Raw genomic sequence first — 14,617 nt, 5'->3', positions numbered from 1 at the left:
TCAGTACATGAAATTTGACATCCCAACATAAGCTTCTCAACTTCAGTTCCCAAGTCTCTTTCCCTTCTGACAAATTGTACAAACTCCTCTCTGTTAATATCCCTATTCAACTTGACTCTGTGGTATTCAATAAGCACCTACTGAACTAATGAACAAACGGACGGTGGCAGGCTTGCCAGAAAAGGCTAAATACCAACAAGAGATGCTGCAAAGTAAATATTTTAAAATTTCAATTCTTCTACACTGAAAACAAAACTCCAGTAGTAACAAATACACCTAGCGCTCAGATTTTGGTTTCTAAGTATCATTCTCCAATAAAAGGAAATAGGGTTCCTTTGAGAAATGGCTGATTCTAGGGCTGGGGTAGGAAATAAACAAGATGCACCTGGCTATCTTTTAGTGCCAGAAAGGAAGGATGTGCTAAAAATCACAAAAGGATTTGGGCACGTCAAAGGGACACAGGAGCCAACCTAAAGGAGCTCCAACTGGCCAAAGCTGGAGTAATTTAAGCAACAAAATAATGTGGTAATGGATAACAATCAAAATATAAAATATACATAAATCCAGATTGATATAAACAACTAAATAAATAAACAAATGAGGGAGAAGGGAAACATCTTCCTTACAAAAGAATTCCAAATAATATAGTGGCTCTCTGCCAAATAATACAGAAAAGTAAAATTGTAACTTTATAGAGAAGGAACCTGGAAAAGCCTGTTTTAACCAACTATGGAAGTTGAAGTCACAGTGATGTTGTCTTAAGCTAATGTGGTAGTTAAGGTCATGTGTCAACTTGGCTGGGTCTGGTTTTGAGTGGCTGGTGGCTGGATATAGTATTTTCCATGATAAGACTGGTAATTAATTCCATGGTGGAATCTACTGTGAGCAGCTGAGACAGATATGGTCTGCTCACAGTATATAAGGAGAAGCTCTGGGAATGATGTGCAGCTTCTGACACACCTGAATCCTGCATGTAGCCAAGTCATTATTCAGCAGCCTGCCATGCTGTCTGCCGATCTGGGGACTCTTAATGGATTTCAATCAATGGCTTGCAGTGTGATTTGGTAACATCGGGACTGTGCCATTTTTATCTTTCGACCACCGGCTTGTCAGCCTCAGCAGCCAGCAGCTGCCTAAGTGAAGAAAGCCTCCAGTTCCAGTGGGCCAGGAGCAAGAGGTAGAGCTGAAGCCCAAGGTCTAGGGGCTTTTACACAACCCCTAGAGCCTGGCACTTTGAACTAGGACTTCGAGCCTACAAAACTGTAAGAGAATAAACACCCATTTGTTAAAGCCATCCCATTTGGGGTATTTTCTGTTAGAGTGGCACTAGGTAACCAAAACAACCAGGTTCTCGACAGAAGCAAAACCAGCAAAGTTCATACATATATACATACATATACATACATACATACATATGTTCTGGTTACCTATTGCCACTCTGACAAGAATATTCCACAAATGGGATGCTTGAACAAACTGGAGTTTATTCTCTTATTAGTTTGGAGGCTTTAAGTCTGAATTCAAAGTGCTAGGCTCTAGGGGCTGGGTAAAAAGTCCCTCAACATTGGGCTTCAGCTCTGCCTCCTGCTCCCGGCCCACTGGAGCTAGAGGCTCCTTGGGTTTCTGAGGCGGTATCACTACATAAGTAGATTGCCCAACCTTCCTTCCAAGGAGTGGCTGGTGGGTTTGAACCAGCTTTCTGGTTAGTAGTCAAATGCCTTTGGCACTATGCCACCAGAGCTCCCCACATAGCTGCAGGGGCCGACAAACCCAAGATCAGCAGGCAGTATAGCAGGCTGACTTCAGTGGATGACAAATCCAAGATTAGCAGGTAAAAATGACAGACTGCTGACTCACAAGCTGCAAAGACAATTCCAAGATTGGCAGGCAATATGGCAGGCCACTGGTTCAGCTCCAAAAACCAGATGATGATAAGCTAGATGCAGGAACTAGATCCAACAAAAAGTCCCAGAGTGCCCAATCTATATATGGGAAGCAGGCCATACCCCTGAAGAAACTCCCTTTCAACTGAATGGCTGCTCATATCATTTCCTACCATGGAGGTAACTACCTTACATCCAATTTCATCATGTGAATGACCCATCACAACTGTTTAAACCACTCAGAATCATGGTCCAGCCAAGCTGACACACAACCTTAACTACCACCAATATTGTGCTGATATTATGTATCCCTTGATATGATGTGATGAGAAGGACACTTCACCACAGGTATTCTTTCCCCAAAACACAAATCCCAAGTCTAGTCATGAGGAAAACTAAAACTAGTAACAAGAAGAAAAATAACCCAATCAAAATCTGGGCATAGAACATGAACAGACACTTCACCAAAGAGGATAATCAAATGGTTAACGAGCAATTCCACGGGTAGTACAGACGGTTAAGCACCTGACTACTGACCAACAGACACATGAAAAGATGTTCAACATCATTAGCCATCAGAAAAATGCAAATCAAAGCCACAATGAAATACCATTTCACTACACACTAAGATGGTGAAGATTTATAAAAAGGAAAAGAACAAGTGCTGAAGGGGATGTGGATAAACTGGAACCCTCATCCACTGCTGGTGGTAATGCAAATGATATAGCCATTGTGAAAAACAATCTAGCGGTTCCTCAAAAAACTAGAGGTAGAGCTAATATATGACTCAGCAATTCCACTTCTAGTATGCAGATCCTTAGGGATCTGACAGAAGTGACACGAACAGACATATGCATATTTATGCTCATCGTAGCACTATTCATAATGGCAAAAAGATGGAAACAACCTAAATGTCTATCAACGACACACTGCCGTAGAGTCAGATCCAACTCAAAACTAATTCCTTGGGTTTCCTAGGCAGTATCACTACAGACATAGATTGCCCAACCTTCCTTCTGAGGAGTGGCTGGTGGGTACCAAAACATGGGTAAATAAGAGTTCCCAAAACATCTTGGAACATGGATGAACCTGGAAGGCATTACGCTGAGTAAAATAATTCAACCACAAAAAACTGAATACTGTTATGTTCTCACTTTTATGAAATAACATGAATAAATACAGAAACCAAGAATGATGGGGTCAGGGGAGAATTCACTCTCTAGATAGTAGAAACTTGTTATTTTTGCTGATGGGAAAGATAATACCAAATGAGAATGATGTGCACACAGCTTGACAAAAGTAAACAATGTCACCAAAATGTATCCAAGGAAAAAGGAATAATTGCTTTGGCATATATAATTTTTAAACAATAGCAAAAACAACCAAAAAATATGTGTGTATGTGTATATATATACACGTACATGTGGAGATATATACACACATGTAGATATATTTGTGTATAGGTATGTACACGTGAGTATGTACATGTGTATATAAGTGTAAGGAGCCATGGTGACACAGTGGTTAAAGTGCTCAGCTGCTAACCAAAAGGTCTGCAGTTTGAACTATGTGGGAGAAAGGAGTGGCAGTCTTCTTCTGTAAAGACTACAGTATTGGAAACCCTATGGAGCACTTCTACTTTGTCCTATAGGGTCACTGTAGGTCAAAATCAACTCAACATCAACAGGTTGGTTTTGGGACACAAAGGTGTATGAACATGTGATTGCATGCACATGTATTCGTATATATAATAAAGCACGTAAGGGGCAAAATTGTAGATATTTCTTACACATAACCAAACACATCTCAGGATTAGTTTTCTGGGTTTGAAGGATTAGAACCATAGTGTTACGGAACACCTCAGTCAAATGGCATAACATAGTTCATAAAGTTATGTTCTACAACCTAATTTGGTGAGTAGTGTCTGGAATCTTAAAAGCTTGTGAGCAGCCATCTAAGATACAAATATTGGTCTTTACTTGTCCAGAATAAAAGAGAAAGAAGGAAATCTAAGGCTCAATATAGACTACACAAACCACAGCCTCACCTACCCTGAGACCAGAAGAACTAGATGAGTGCCCGGCTACCACTACCAACCATTCTGATCAGGGTCACAACAGATGCATCCTGAAAGAATGGAAGAAAAATATGGAACAGAACTTCAAATTACTAAAAAAATAACAGACTTATTGGACTTGTTGAGACTGGAGGACTCCCCAAGACTAATGTCCTGAGACATACTTCAAATCCTGAACCAAACTAATTATGAGGTTACCTTGTAGTTAAACAATAGACTGGCTCACGAAAGAATGAGTATCACCCAATAAGTACCATGCTACTTTAGAAAATCACCTATGAGACCAAACAGTCAACAATTTCTTTAAAACAAACACGAGAATATAAGGGTGCAGAGAAACTAGAAAAATGGAAACAGAACAACCAAAATGGAAATAATGAATATGTTCACGCATTGTGAAAAATATAACCAACATCACTGAATAATCTGAGTAGAAATTGCTAAATGGGAACCTAAACTACTGTGTAAACATTCACCAAAAAACACAGTAAAATTATTCTAAGAAAAGAAATGATGACTATATACAATATGGTAACATGGATGAGATTCTAGAACTGAAAAAGGATGTGGAAGGTTGGGCAATCTACTTCCGTAGTGATACGACCTCAGAAACCCAAGGAGGAGTCACTATGAGTCAGATACAACTCTACGGTAGTGGGTTTGGTATGATTTTTGTTTAGAAAACCCAGTGAATCCAAATGAAGTTTGGAGTTCAGTTAATAATAATGTACCAATGTTGATTTCTTAAATATACTACAGTAATATAAGATGTTACCATTAAGGAACTTACATAACTATATGACAATTTTCTGAATTATCTTTGCAACTTTCCTGTAAATCTATAATTATTATAAAATAAAGGTTATTATAAAAAAGCACTATAATTGGCAACAGAATATTTTCAAACAAATATCTGAGAGAGAATATTTTATTTTTTTCAATTTAGCCAACAGGAAGCAAATACAAAATTTAATATATGGCTCTAAAGATATTATTAATAAAGTAGGGTAGCATTTTACAGAACTTATGATGCTTGACAGTGGTTATGACCCTACAAATAAAACATGCTAAGTATGACTTATCATCTGTTATCATCATATAGTAGTTGAAGATCAATGTTTTTTTCTTTTGAAGTTTTGTCAAAATTCTTAGTGAAGCTAATGGCTTCCCAACACAGTCCTAACTTACTTAGGTACCAGTATCTGTATATGACTAAATTCTTCCTAGTGCTTCTCTTTGCATGAGGCAAAAATAACAATACAAAAACACAAATGTATTATTCCAAAATTTCTCCCCAAAATGCCTAAGGCCACTCCCATACCACCCAACACATGTGGAATTATGCTGGAGGGTTAAGTTGGAGTTGAAAGTGGCAGTGACTTTAATTAAGGCTAAAGTATCTTACTTTTGCAAATGTCCAGGTAGACATAGTGTTAAAGCCCCTCCCACAGGTCTGAAAGAGGCCTGTGTTGAATGAAGAGATTTATGTTTATGTTTTATTTTCTCTTCTTAATAACTAGGACTATTTATTTACCTTACATCACCCATCTAAACTAGAATATCACTTGCACATAGGAACTCACTGCATGTTTGTTAAACTGAATCAATTCCATATGCTTGAACATATTGTTCAAACAGGATTAATTCTTAACTGATAATGCTTTTTTACCAATCCCCCATTTATTCACCCTCACCCCTACCTTGGACATAGACACATATACCTCCTAAGTTCTTTTTACTTAATGATCAGGATGTGAACATTCAAGAAATATATGAAAAGTAGATCAAAATACTTTTAAATGTGTTTTCACTATTTCAGTCTTCTCCATAAACATTCTGTCTCTTTCAGCATGAACTTTGCTGAAAAGTTTGACTGATCATATCCTCTTTTAAAATCCCAAACAAAGCCTACATATTCCTATATTAAGAATCCATTCTCAAGGGATCCTTTCATCAGTATGCTTTCATTGCTCCTTATAGGAAAATCTATTATCAATCATATTATTTTATTTTAAATCAAGATGAGTTCATAATTTTTCAAGTGTTCCATAAACACCTAAAAATGCATCAAAAGTCTGAAACCAAACTCTAAAATAAACTATTTTGGTCAAATGAGTATTTAAGGCCTACGTACCTGATAAGATCATGCATGACTGCAGTATCTACTACCAACGCTATTAGTGATTATTTGTGGCATCCCAGAGTGCTAAAGGGACAAGGGGGCAGCATCTTCTGACCTCCTCTAACTACACAAGAGGAAGACAATCATCAGTAGCAGCCCAAGGCCTGTTCTTATGAGGCCAGACATGCCACCACCCTCCAGCCCTCTTACTAACCTTGTCATCAACCATTCTTCCCGCAGCACCCACCACCACTCTGCCAGGTTCAAAAATTCACTGCAGTGGCCGCACAGAACACGCAGATTATGGGGTTTATTAAGGAAGCAACAGGCTACAATTCAAGATCAGGAACATACTAAGTCTCTTTCAGCCACAGTCTCTCTCTCTCAGGCAGCCATCTCTCAGCTGGCCATCTCTATGTCAGCTGGCCATCTCTCTCAGTCTCTCTCAGTAGCACATCTCTCTCTCTCAGCAGTGTCTCTCATGTCTCTCTCTCATCAGCGTGTCTCTCTCACATCTCTCTCCCTCTCTCTAAGCTGAATGTTTCTCAGCAGCACATCTTTCTCAGCCAGCAGTCAGAGAGAGACTCCTTCTGCCCCTAGGAGGGTTCATTTTAAGCCTGGCAGAGTGGCAAAACTAACCAATCTGCAACATCAGAATTCTACATATCTGAGAGAAAGGGAACTTCCCAGAAGATTACTTTGTGCTGCCCCAGGTGTATAACTTTAAAAATCAGGTAATCAGTTGCTCATGGCAAAGTGGGAGTTACAAATACTACGGCAAGAAAAGCCATACCATGTTACTACACTGCATCAAGGAAAAAGAAAAGTTTTCATCTTTGTGAGAATTTGAAATATTTCCTAAATGACATCAATTCCTCCTTTCTAAAGAACACAGATATCAAAATATGTTCCAAATGCCAGTTAGGCATAATGATGACAAAGTTGCAGGTTGTATATGCAGAGTCTGAGTGTCTTTAACTCATTAATTAACTGTATGAAAGTGAAAGTTTCACTCAATCCATATATGATGTTTCCCCAAAACAATAAGGTCTTCTTATGAGAATAATTACCTCAACACTGGGGGAAAAAAAATTTTAAGTGACCTACCTATGAAGAATCATAAATCCTCTTGATTCTGAACAGTTTATTCCCCCATCATAACAGAAATATTTCATAAAATATACTGTTGTTGTTGTTGTTATGTGCCGTTGAGTCGGCCCCAACTCATAGCAACCCCTCCTTGGGTTTCCGAGGCAGTATCACTACGGAAGTAGGATTGCCCAACCTTCCTTCCGAGGAGTGGCTGGTGGGTTTGAACCGCCAGCCTTCTGGTTAGCAGTCAAGTGCTACTCATTTTAAAATCCTAATTCAAAATTTAATAATCTTTACTCTCAGGACATCTTCTAAAAAAATAACGTTTTTAATCTCCCCTTTTTTTAATCTCCAGTTCCAATTTATCTATACTGTTATTATTGCCATCTTAGCATACAGCTCTAAGTTATTTCTGAATAACCAACCCACGGCCATCAAGTCGATTCTGACTCAGTGACCCTGACTCACAGCAACCCTATAGGATGGACTAGAACTGCCCCATAGAGTTTCAAAGACTGTAGGGCTTTATGGAAGCAGACTGCCTTATCTTTCTCCCACGGAGTGGCAATACTAAATAAAATTTCTCATTCTTGATTGTTTTCCAGTATTTGTCTCATTTCCATGCCTCCTGTATCTTTCTTCATTTTTCTAATTTATTATTTCTCTTAGACAGTATTTCTACTTATTTTATTCAACCTGAATGCAAACTGCTGAAGTAAATAAGAGCTAAAATCAACTGCTAATACATTCAGCCCCAGAACAAGGTATAAAGCATGGGAGGAGCTATTTCTTCCCATGGGACTAAATGGAGTGATAGTGACAATGACAGCACGAACCAACACCACTCAATCATCCAACTCAATCACAATGAACAACATGGCCAGGTGGAAGACTCGTCCGCTTGAGGATTACAAGTAGGATCCACTTCACACTGAACACCATCCCAGGCACTGGATCAAAGGTTCTCAACTAGAGCCGACTTTGGCACCTCCACCCCTCTGGGACATCTGGCAATGTCTGAATAAGTTTCTTACTGTCAGGACCCAGGGAAAGGATGCTATTGGCATCTAATGTTCTTATTGTCAGGACCCAGGGAAAAGGTGGTATTGGCATCTAGTGGGTAGAGACCAGGGATGGTGCTAAACATCCTATAAAGCAGAGGGCAGTCCCCACAATAAACATGTCCAGTCAAAAACATCAATAACACTGAAGTCCAAAACATTTGCCCCAATTGTAAGTAAAAATATAGCACTGCTGGACTAGAATCACCATGGTGGTATGAAAGGACCACTTTCATACCAATTCAGGATTAAGGAAGGAAAGGAACTAAAACTTACGAAGTACCTACTATGTATCAAGTCTTCTAGGAGCTCTGGTAGCATAGTGCCTAAGGCACTTGACTGCTAACCAGAAGGCTGGCAGTTCAAACTCACCAGCCACTCCTCGTAAGGAAGGTTGGGCAATCTACTTCCATAGCAATACTGCCTTGGAAACCCAAGGAGGGGTTGCTATGAGTCGGGGCTGACTCAACGGCACATAACAACAACAACATGAAGTCTTCTATTAGTATCTCTACATATATTATCTCTTCTAAACCTCTGTTGTTACTGCTGTCAAGTCACCCTCGACTCACAGCATCCCCCACACAACAGAACAAAACACTGACCAGTCCATCCATTACAGATCAAACTGTTGTGATGCATATGGTTTTCATTGAGATTTTCAGGAATAGAATGCCAGGCCTTTCTTCCTGATTCATCTTGGTCTGCAAGCTCTACTGAAACCTGTTCTGCTTCATAGCAACTCACAAGCCTCCAGCGGCAGGCAGGTAGTGGCTGCACATGAGATACACTGGCCAATAATCAAGCCCAGTTCTGCATTGAAGGCTAGAATTCTGCCACTGAGCTGCTCTTTCCTAAACCTCTCCCTGGTGGAAAAAAGTGATTTATACTCATACTGTACTCAGGGAGGTCCAGTAACTTATACAAAGTCACTTAGTTAGGAAAAGGAGAAATGGCCATCCCAATTCAAACCAAAATCTGTTTTACTCCATAGTACTACAAAGCCTAGAGGTTAAAGGACCTCAATTTGGTTCTCAGAGTTAACAGTATGACGTTGAGCCAAGTCACTTAACTTCTTTAAACCTCCATTTAGAAAATATGTCAATAATGTGTAAAAATATAAAAGCTGCTGATTGCCAGCCAGGTTATATACCTTATCGGAGAGTCCCCAAGTGGTGCAAACATTTAACATGCTTGACTACTAAATGAAAGGGTGGATGTTTAAGTTCACCCAGGAATGCCTTGGAAGAAGACCAGGCAATCTATTTCTAAAAAATCAGCCATTGAGAATATGGAAAGGAGGGTGAGAACGGCTACACAACTCAAAAGAATGCAATCAAAGTCACTGAATTACACATGTAGAAATTGTTGTTCTGCTATGTATATTCTCAACAACAAAAAATAATTTTTAAAACAAAACAAAATCCTACGGAGCACAGTTCTACTCTAACACACATGGGATGCCATGAACTGGAATTGATTTCAACGGCAACTCGTTTATATACCTTACAACGGAAAAGAAAGTGCTTCTTACCATTTTTCCTTAAAAATAGAATTTATACAGGTTGCATGGTACCAAATTATTCAGCATTAAAAAACAAGATTAAACGTTATGTGTCTTCCACAGGCATGTAACTACCCTTAAATCCCAGAAGTTGACTAACATAAACACTATTTTAATATGAACTTCCTAAATGTTTTTAATCAATAGGCCCTGAAATATTCAAGACTACATCAAAAACTTTGACTAGGTTCTCTCAAAAAGTGGTAGCACTGGTCCTGAGCAGAACTAAAGAGGAAGAGAATGTCTACTTGGAAAAAACTCTACTTACTTTTCTCTCCAGAAAGATATTGCACTACATTGAAGTCAACATGTTATCACTCATATTAATGATACAAAAGATTGTTGTTGTTGTTGTTGTTATGTGCCGTCGAGTCGGCCCCGACTCATAGCGACCCCTCCTTGGGTTTCCGAGGCAGTATCACTACAGAAGTAGGATTTCCCAACCTTCCTTCCGAGGAGTGGCAGGTGGGTTTGAACCACCAGCCGTCTGGTTAGCAGGCAAGTGTCTTAGCCACTATGCCACCAGAGCTCCCGATACAAAAGATAATTCATTTTAATAGAAGGTCCTAATTTTAAAATTATTTAAAAATTTAAATCTGCCACCAGGATCCATAGTTAACAACTTAACTACTAGTAGGGTCACAAAACAAAGTTAAAACTGTACTCTTCCAGATTAAGAGACAGAGACCACGTGAGCTGGGATTTGTTCTTTCTGGAAATCACCACCACCAATGCTGCTTCTAAAACCAGCCTGCACACAGCCATTGTCCTTCTTGAAATCCTAAACCCTAAAGCATGGCTTTGCTGTTGTTTATTAATGTATCTTTTTCATATCATTTTAATACATTGTCAATTATAATGGCCAGTTATTTCCCACTAATATTAAATCTAAGTTTAAAAAGAATAAACATATTTTAAATAAATGAGAAATAAAATAATTTCAAAAGAGTCATAAAACACTGTTTTAACTCAATACTGACTTCAAGTAAAAACTCTGACAGTTGTTTGAAAACTCCACTGCCATCCAGTTGATTCCAATTCACAGCGACCCTGTAAGACTGTGTAGAACTGCCCCAGAGGGTCCTGAGGAGGGGCAGGAAGGTTGGAACTACCAACCATTCAGTTAGAAACCATGCACTTAACCAATGAGCCACCAGGGCTCCTAAAAGTTGTTTACGTTGCACTAAAATAATAATAATAATAATAATAACAAACATAAACATCCTGATAGAGGTAAAAAAAAAAATGACAACGAAAATCCTGGATGTTCTTCACTGTAATCAAGCTAGCACTTTTCATTAAATGTCATTTTACTGACTAGCTCTGAATTAAATCTTTCTCAAGATTTTGACAGTTACATCAAGTTTCTAAAACTGAACGTGGGCTGGATTTCTATGTTTTTAGTAGACTTGCTTCCTATAAGACTGAATGAGATAAAACTGATAGAGAAACCTATTATCAACCTGCTTGTGATCATGAATAAATATTTGAGTAAGTCCTAACTATATGTTACTGTTAGGTGATAGTCCTGAAAAATTTGTATAAGACAATTATTTTCTCTTTTTATCTAGACATCCTGTCAAATCTTTACTATTTCATCACAACAAATTTTAATAAAGGATTTTAATAAAGAATAATAATTTCTAATTTTCAGGAGCCAAAAATAAATAAAATTTATTTCTCCCAAAATAGAAGCATTCCCCACAGAACTTACACCAAATGGAAGGAATGTTGTTGTTATGTGCCGTCCAGTCGGACTCAACTCATAGCGACCCTCCTTGGGTTTCCGAGTTAGTATCAATACGGAAGTAGACTGCCCCATCTTCCTTCCGATGAGTGGCCGGTGGGTCTGAACCGCCAGCCTTCTGGTTAGCAGTCAAATGCCTTTAGGCACTACGCTACCAGAGCTCCTAACTGAAGGAATATTGGTATCTAATGTAAAATATCTTTAAGCCTGACACCAGAATGAACCATCCTGGTCAAGGCCCCACAGGATGACTCTCACAGAACCTCATCACCCCACACACACACACACACAAGCAAGAGCAGCCTGGCAATGTAAACATGCACGCGGATCTTATTAGAAAAGACCCACCCACTCAATTTCCGACAAGCAGACTGCAGCTGCTGTAAGCGGTTTGCCGAATCTCAGAATCCCCTCGCCTGAAGGGAGCCCGGCCCGGCCACGTAGTGGGCTCGAAGGGCGCCTCCAGACAGTACCTCTTTGTGCGTCAGCCGCGACCCAGCTCTGGCCCGCGCCCCCCGCGATGCTGCGACTCCCTTTCTCCTAGCCCCGCCCCCCGGTCCCTGGCCAGACGCTCACCCGCATCTTGGAGTGGCTCCCCAGTGGGCGCCAGCGTGACGGAACCGTCTCTCCAGACGCGAATCTGCGCGGCGGAGAGCTGGCGAGGGCGGGGGACGCGGCGACCGCAGGTGCCCCCGGCGCGCAGGGAACCGCAACACTGGTAGCACACTGCCCACGCCTGCTCCTCATTGATGGGCTGGTTGTAGAGTCGCAGGATCTCCTCCAGGCTCAGCCCGTCCCGCGGGCCCTCGGCTGCTCCGGGAGCCTCGCCGCCGCTCGGGCCCGCCTGGTCCTGCTCCGGTAGCGCCTCAGCCGCCCCGTGCTGCGCCATCCCCGCCGGCCACCAACTGCGGCCTCTCCTCAGTGCAGAAGCATCGTTGGCGCGCGCCGCCGCATCCCAGAGCTGCGAAGCCCAAACCCCTCCGCCCGCCGCCTTCGTGGAGATAAGGCGAGGGTTTGGCCAGGCCGCAGGCGAGAAGGACACGGAAGACTGCGACTGACAAGCGCCTACCGCCTACCAGCCGGCTCGTAGCAACGCGATGGCGTCCTCCTCCCGCTCCGCCCCGAACCCCACCTCGCAGTCGGCGTCCCGCCCACCCAGCTGCTGTTGCCCCTCCGCACCTCGGCGTCCCGCCCTTCCGCCCTGTCAGCCACCCTGAACCCCGCCCTAGGCCCGTCCCTCCATCCGGTCGGCCCAAACGCCTGGCCCCTCCCTTGGGAGGGCTATAATGGCCAGAAGTCTAAAAGGCAAGGTACGTTTCGGCCCGCGGTGATCTTCGACAGCCAGGGCCAAGTTCCTTCTGCTGCGCCTCGAGTCCATCACGCGCTATGCCTTGGCTTTAAGGACAGCTGTCTAAGCGCTCTGCTTCTGGCTCGGTAGAGTCTTGACACAACTTCTTCTGACCCCTAGATGTGTACTGCCACTGATCTAGCCTCTTCCCCATCCCCTGTACCCTGCTCTACTCTTTTTGCATAGCTTTAACCATCAACACACCATATAGTTTACTTAGGTTTTTGTTTATTGGCTACCTCCCTCTCCACTCCCAATTTCAATACAAGGTCCATGAAGACAGAGATCTTTATGGATTTTGCTCACTGACTTGTCCTAAACGCCTTCCGGTTTCATTTGCAACATTTGTACAGCTCCTCACGTCTCCAATAACCACTCCTACCATAACCTAATTAATAGAGTCTGCTCATATGATGTAGAATAATCACAATGGCAAAACTGAACAGGATGATTAGCCATAGAATGAAAGAAATACTCTTAGGTGTTCCTGAACCCGTTTGGTGTATGTATGAAATAAAAAGATTTGAGATGATTCTTAAATAAAGCAATTACCCATTAGTGACTGAGTTTAATTGATAAAATTCTGTGGAAGAACTCTACAGAATTGAAATGATAACTAAGTAAGAAATGTATGTTGTTGTTGTTATGTGCCATCGAGTGGGACCCACTCATAGTGACCCCTCCTTGGGTTTCCGAGGCAGTATCACTACGGAAGTAGATTGCCCCATCTACCTTCCGAGGAGTTACTGGTGGATTTGAACCGCCAGCCCTCTGATTAGCAGTCCAGTGCCCTAGGCACTACACTATCAGAGCTCCCAAGAGATGTATAGTAGGTACTAACTTACAAATGTGGGACAAATATTCTCAGAGTTGACTGTTTTAAACTTTAGATCTTGTATTTTGAAAATGCAAAGGTATTTAAATTAGCTCCAACAAGCCACAGTAAGTGGTTTACTTTATTGACAACATCACCATCTTCTGGCTTTGTGAGATATGGCTGCTGTGTTGCACTTTGAGAACTACAGGCAAGTAGTTCTCCCCTACCCCAAAACATTAAACAAATTAAGTGATGAACCCATGGGCCAGTCACTTGCTAACCTTGCAAAGGACAGTAAAAGAATAAATCTCCATGTAAAGATAACAATAAAGGGAAAAGGAAGGGGGTGGAAGAGAAGAAAGGGAACAATCCAAACTTAATCTCAATAAATATTAACTTTATTTTTTTCTTCAAACATTACATTTTAAAGGTGTACTTTTAAAAACAAACTTACAACACAGAGATTTTTTTTCTTTTCCTAAGTAATAATACTTTAAAATAGAAATACATTTTGAGAGGGAAAACGTTGTCACTGAATCACAAAAAAGGTCTATACAATAGAGGGAATTTGGGGAGGGGTTGGCAAAGCAGAAATCCATGACTATGTTATACTGTATTTTAAGTAAAAGTCTTGCCTTTGTAAGCTTATATGGGATTAAGATGAAGCAAGATGACAAGTACGATGTTGTTTGATGTTCTTTTTGTAAACAGAAAAAAATGAAAAGAAAATCTTAAAAATGGCATTACAAATCTCGATTTTAAAAAAACCCACTGAGGAGGCGGGGCAAGATGGCGGACTAGGCAGAAGGATTGCACAGACCCTCTTCAACAAAGAAAAGGGAAACTAATTAACACAGACACAGAAGATAATCTTGGACCCCTGAGCCTTGAAGGAAAGGATGCAGA

At 41.0% G+C, this 14,617-nt stretch overlaps 1 protein-coding gene across 1 annotated transcript in view; it reads right to left on the bottom strand.

Moving 5' to 3' along the window:
* Positions 1-12,435, bottom strand: part of SPIRE1 (spire type actin nucleation factor 1) — a 629,523-nt gene extending 617,088 nt beyond the window's left edge. The window contains exon 1 of the mRNA XM_042782409.1: positions 12,117-12,435. Within this exon, the coding sequence (XP_042638343.1) occupies positions 12,117-12,435 (319 nt within the window). The remainder of the gene's footprint in view (positions 1-12,116) is intronic.
* Between the last annotated feature and the right edge of the window lie 2,182 nt (positions 12,436-14,617).

This window comes from Orycteropus afer, unplaced genomic scaffold (genome assembly GCF_000298275.1).
Source record: "Orycteropus afer afer isolate SDZICR_OR568_19922 unplaced genomic scaffold, OryAfe1.0 scaffold00307, whole genome shotgun sequence".
Taxonomy (NCBI): domain Eukaryota; kingdom Metazoa; phylum Chordata; class Mammalia; order Tubulidentata; family Orycteropodidae; genus Orycteropus; species Orycteropus afer.
The sequence above is the reverse complement of the archived record's forward strand: the minus strand, read 5'-3'. Positions and strand labels throughout refer to the sequence as shown.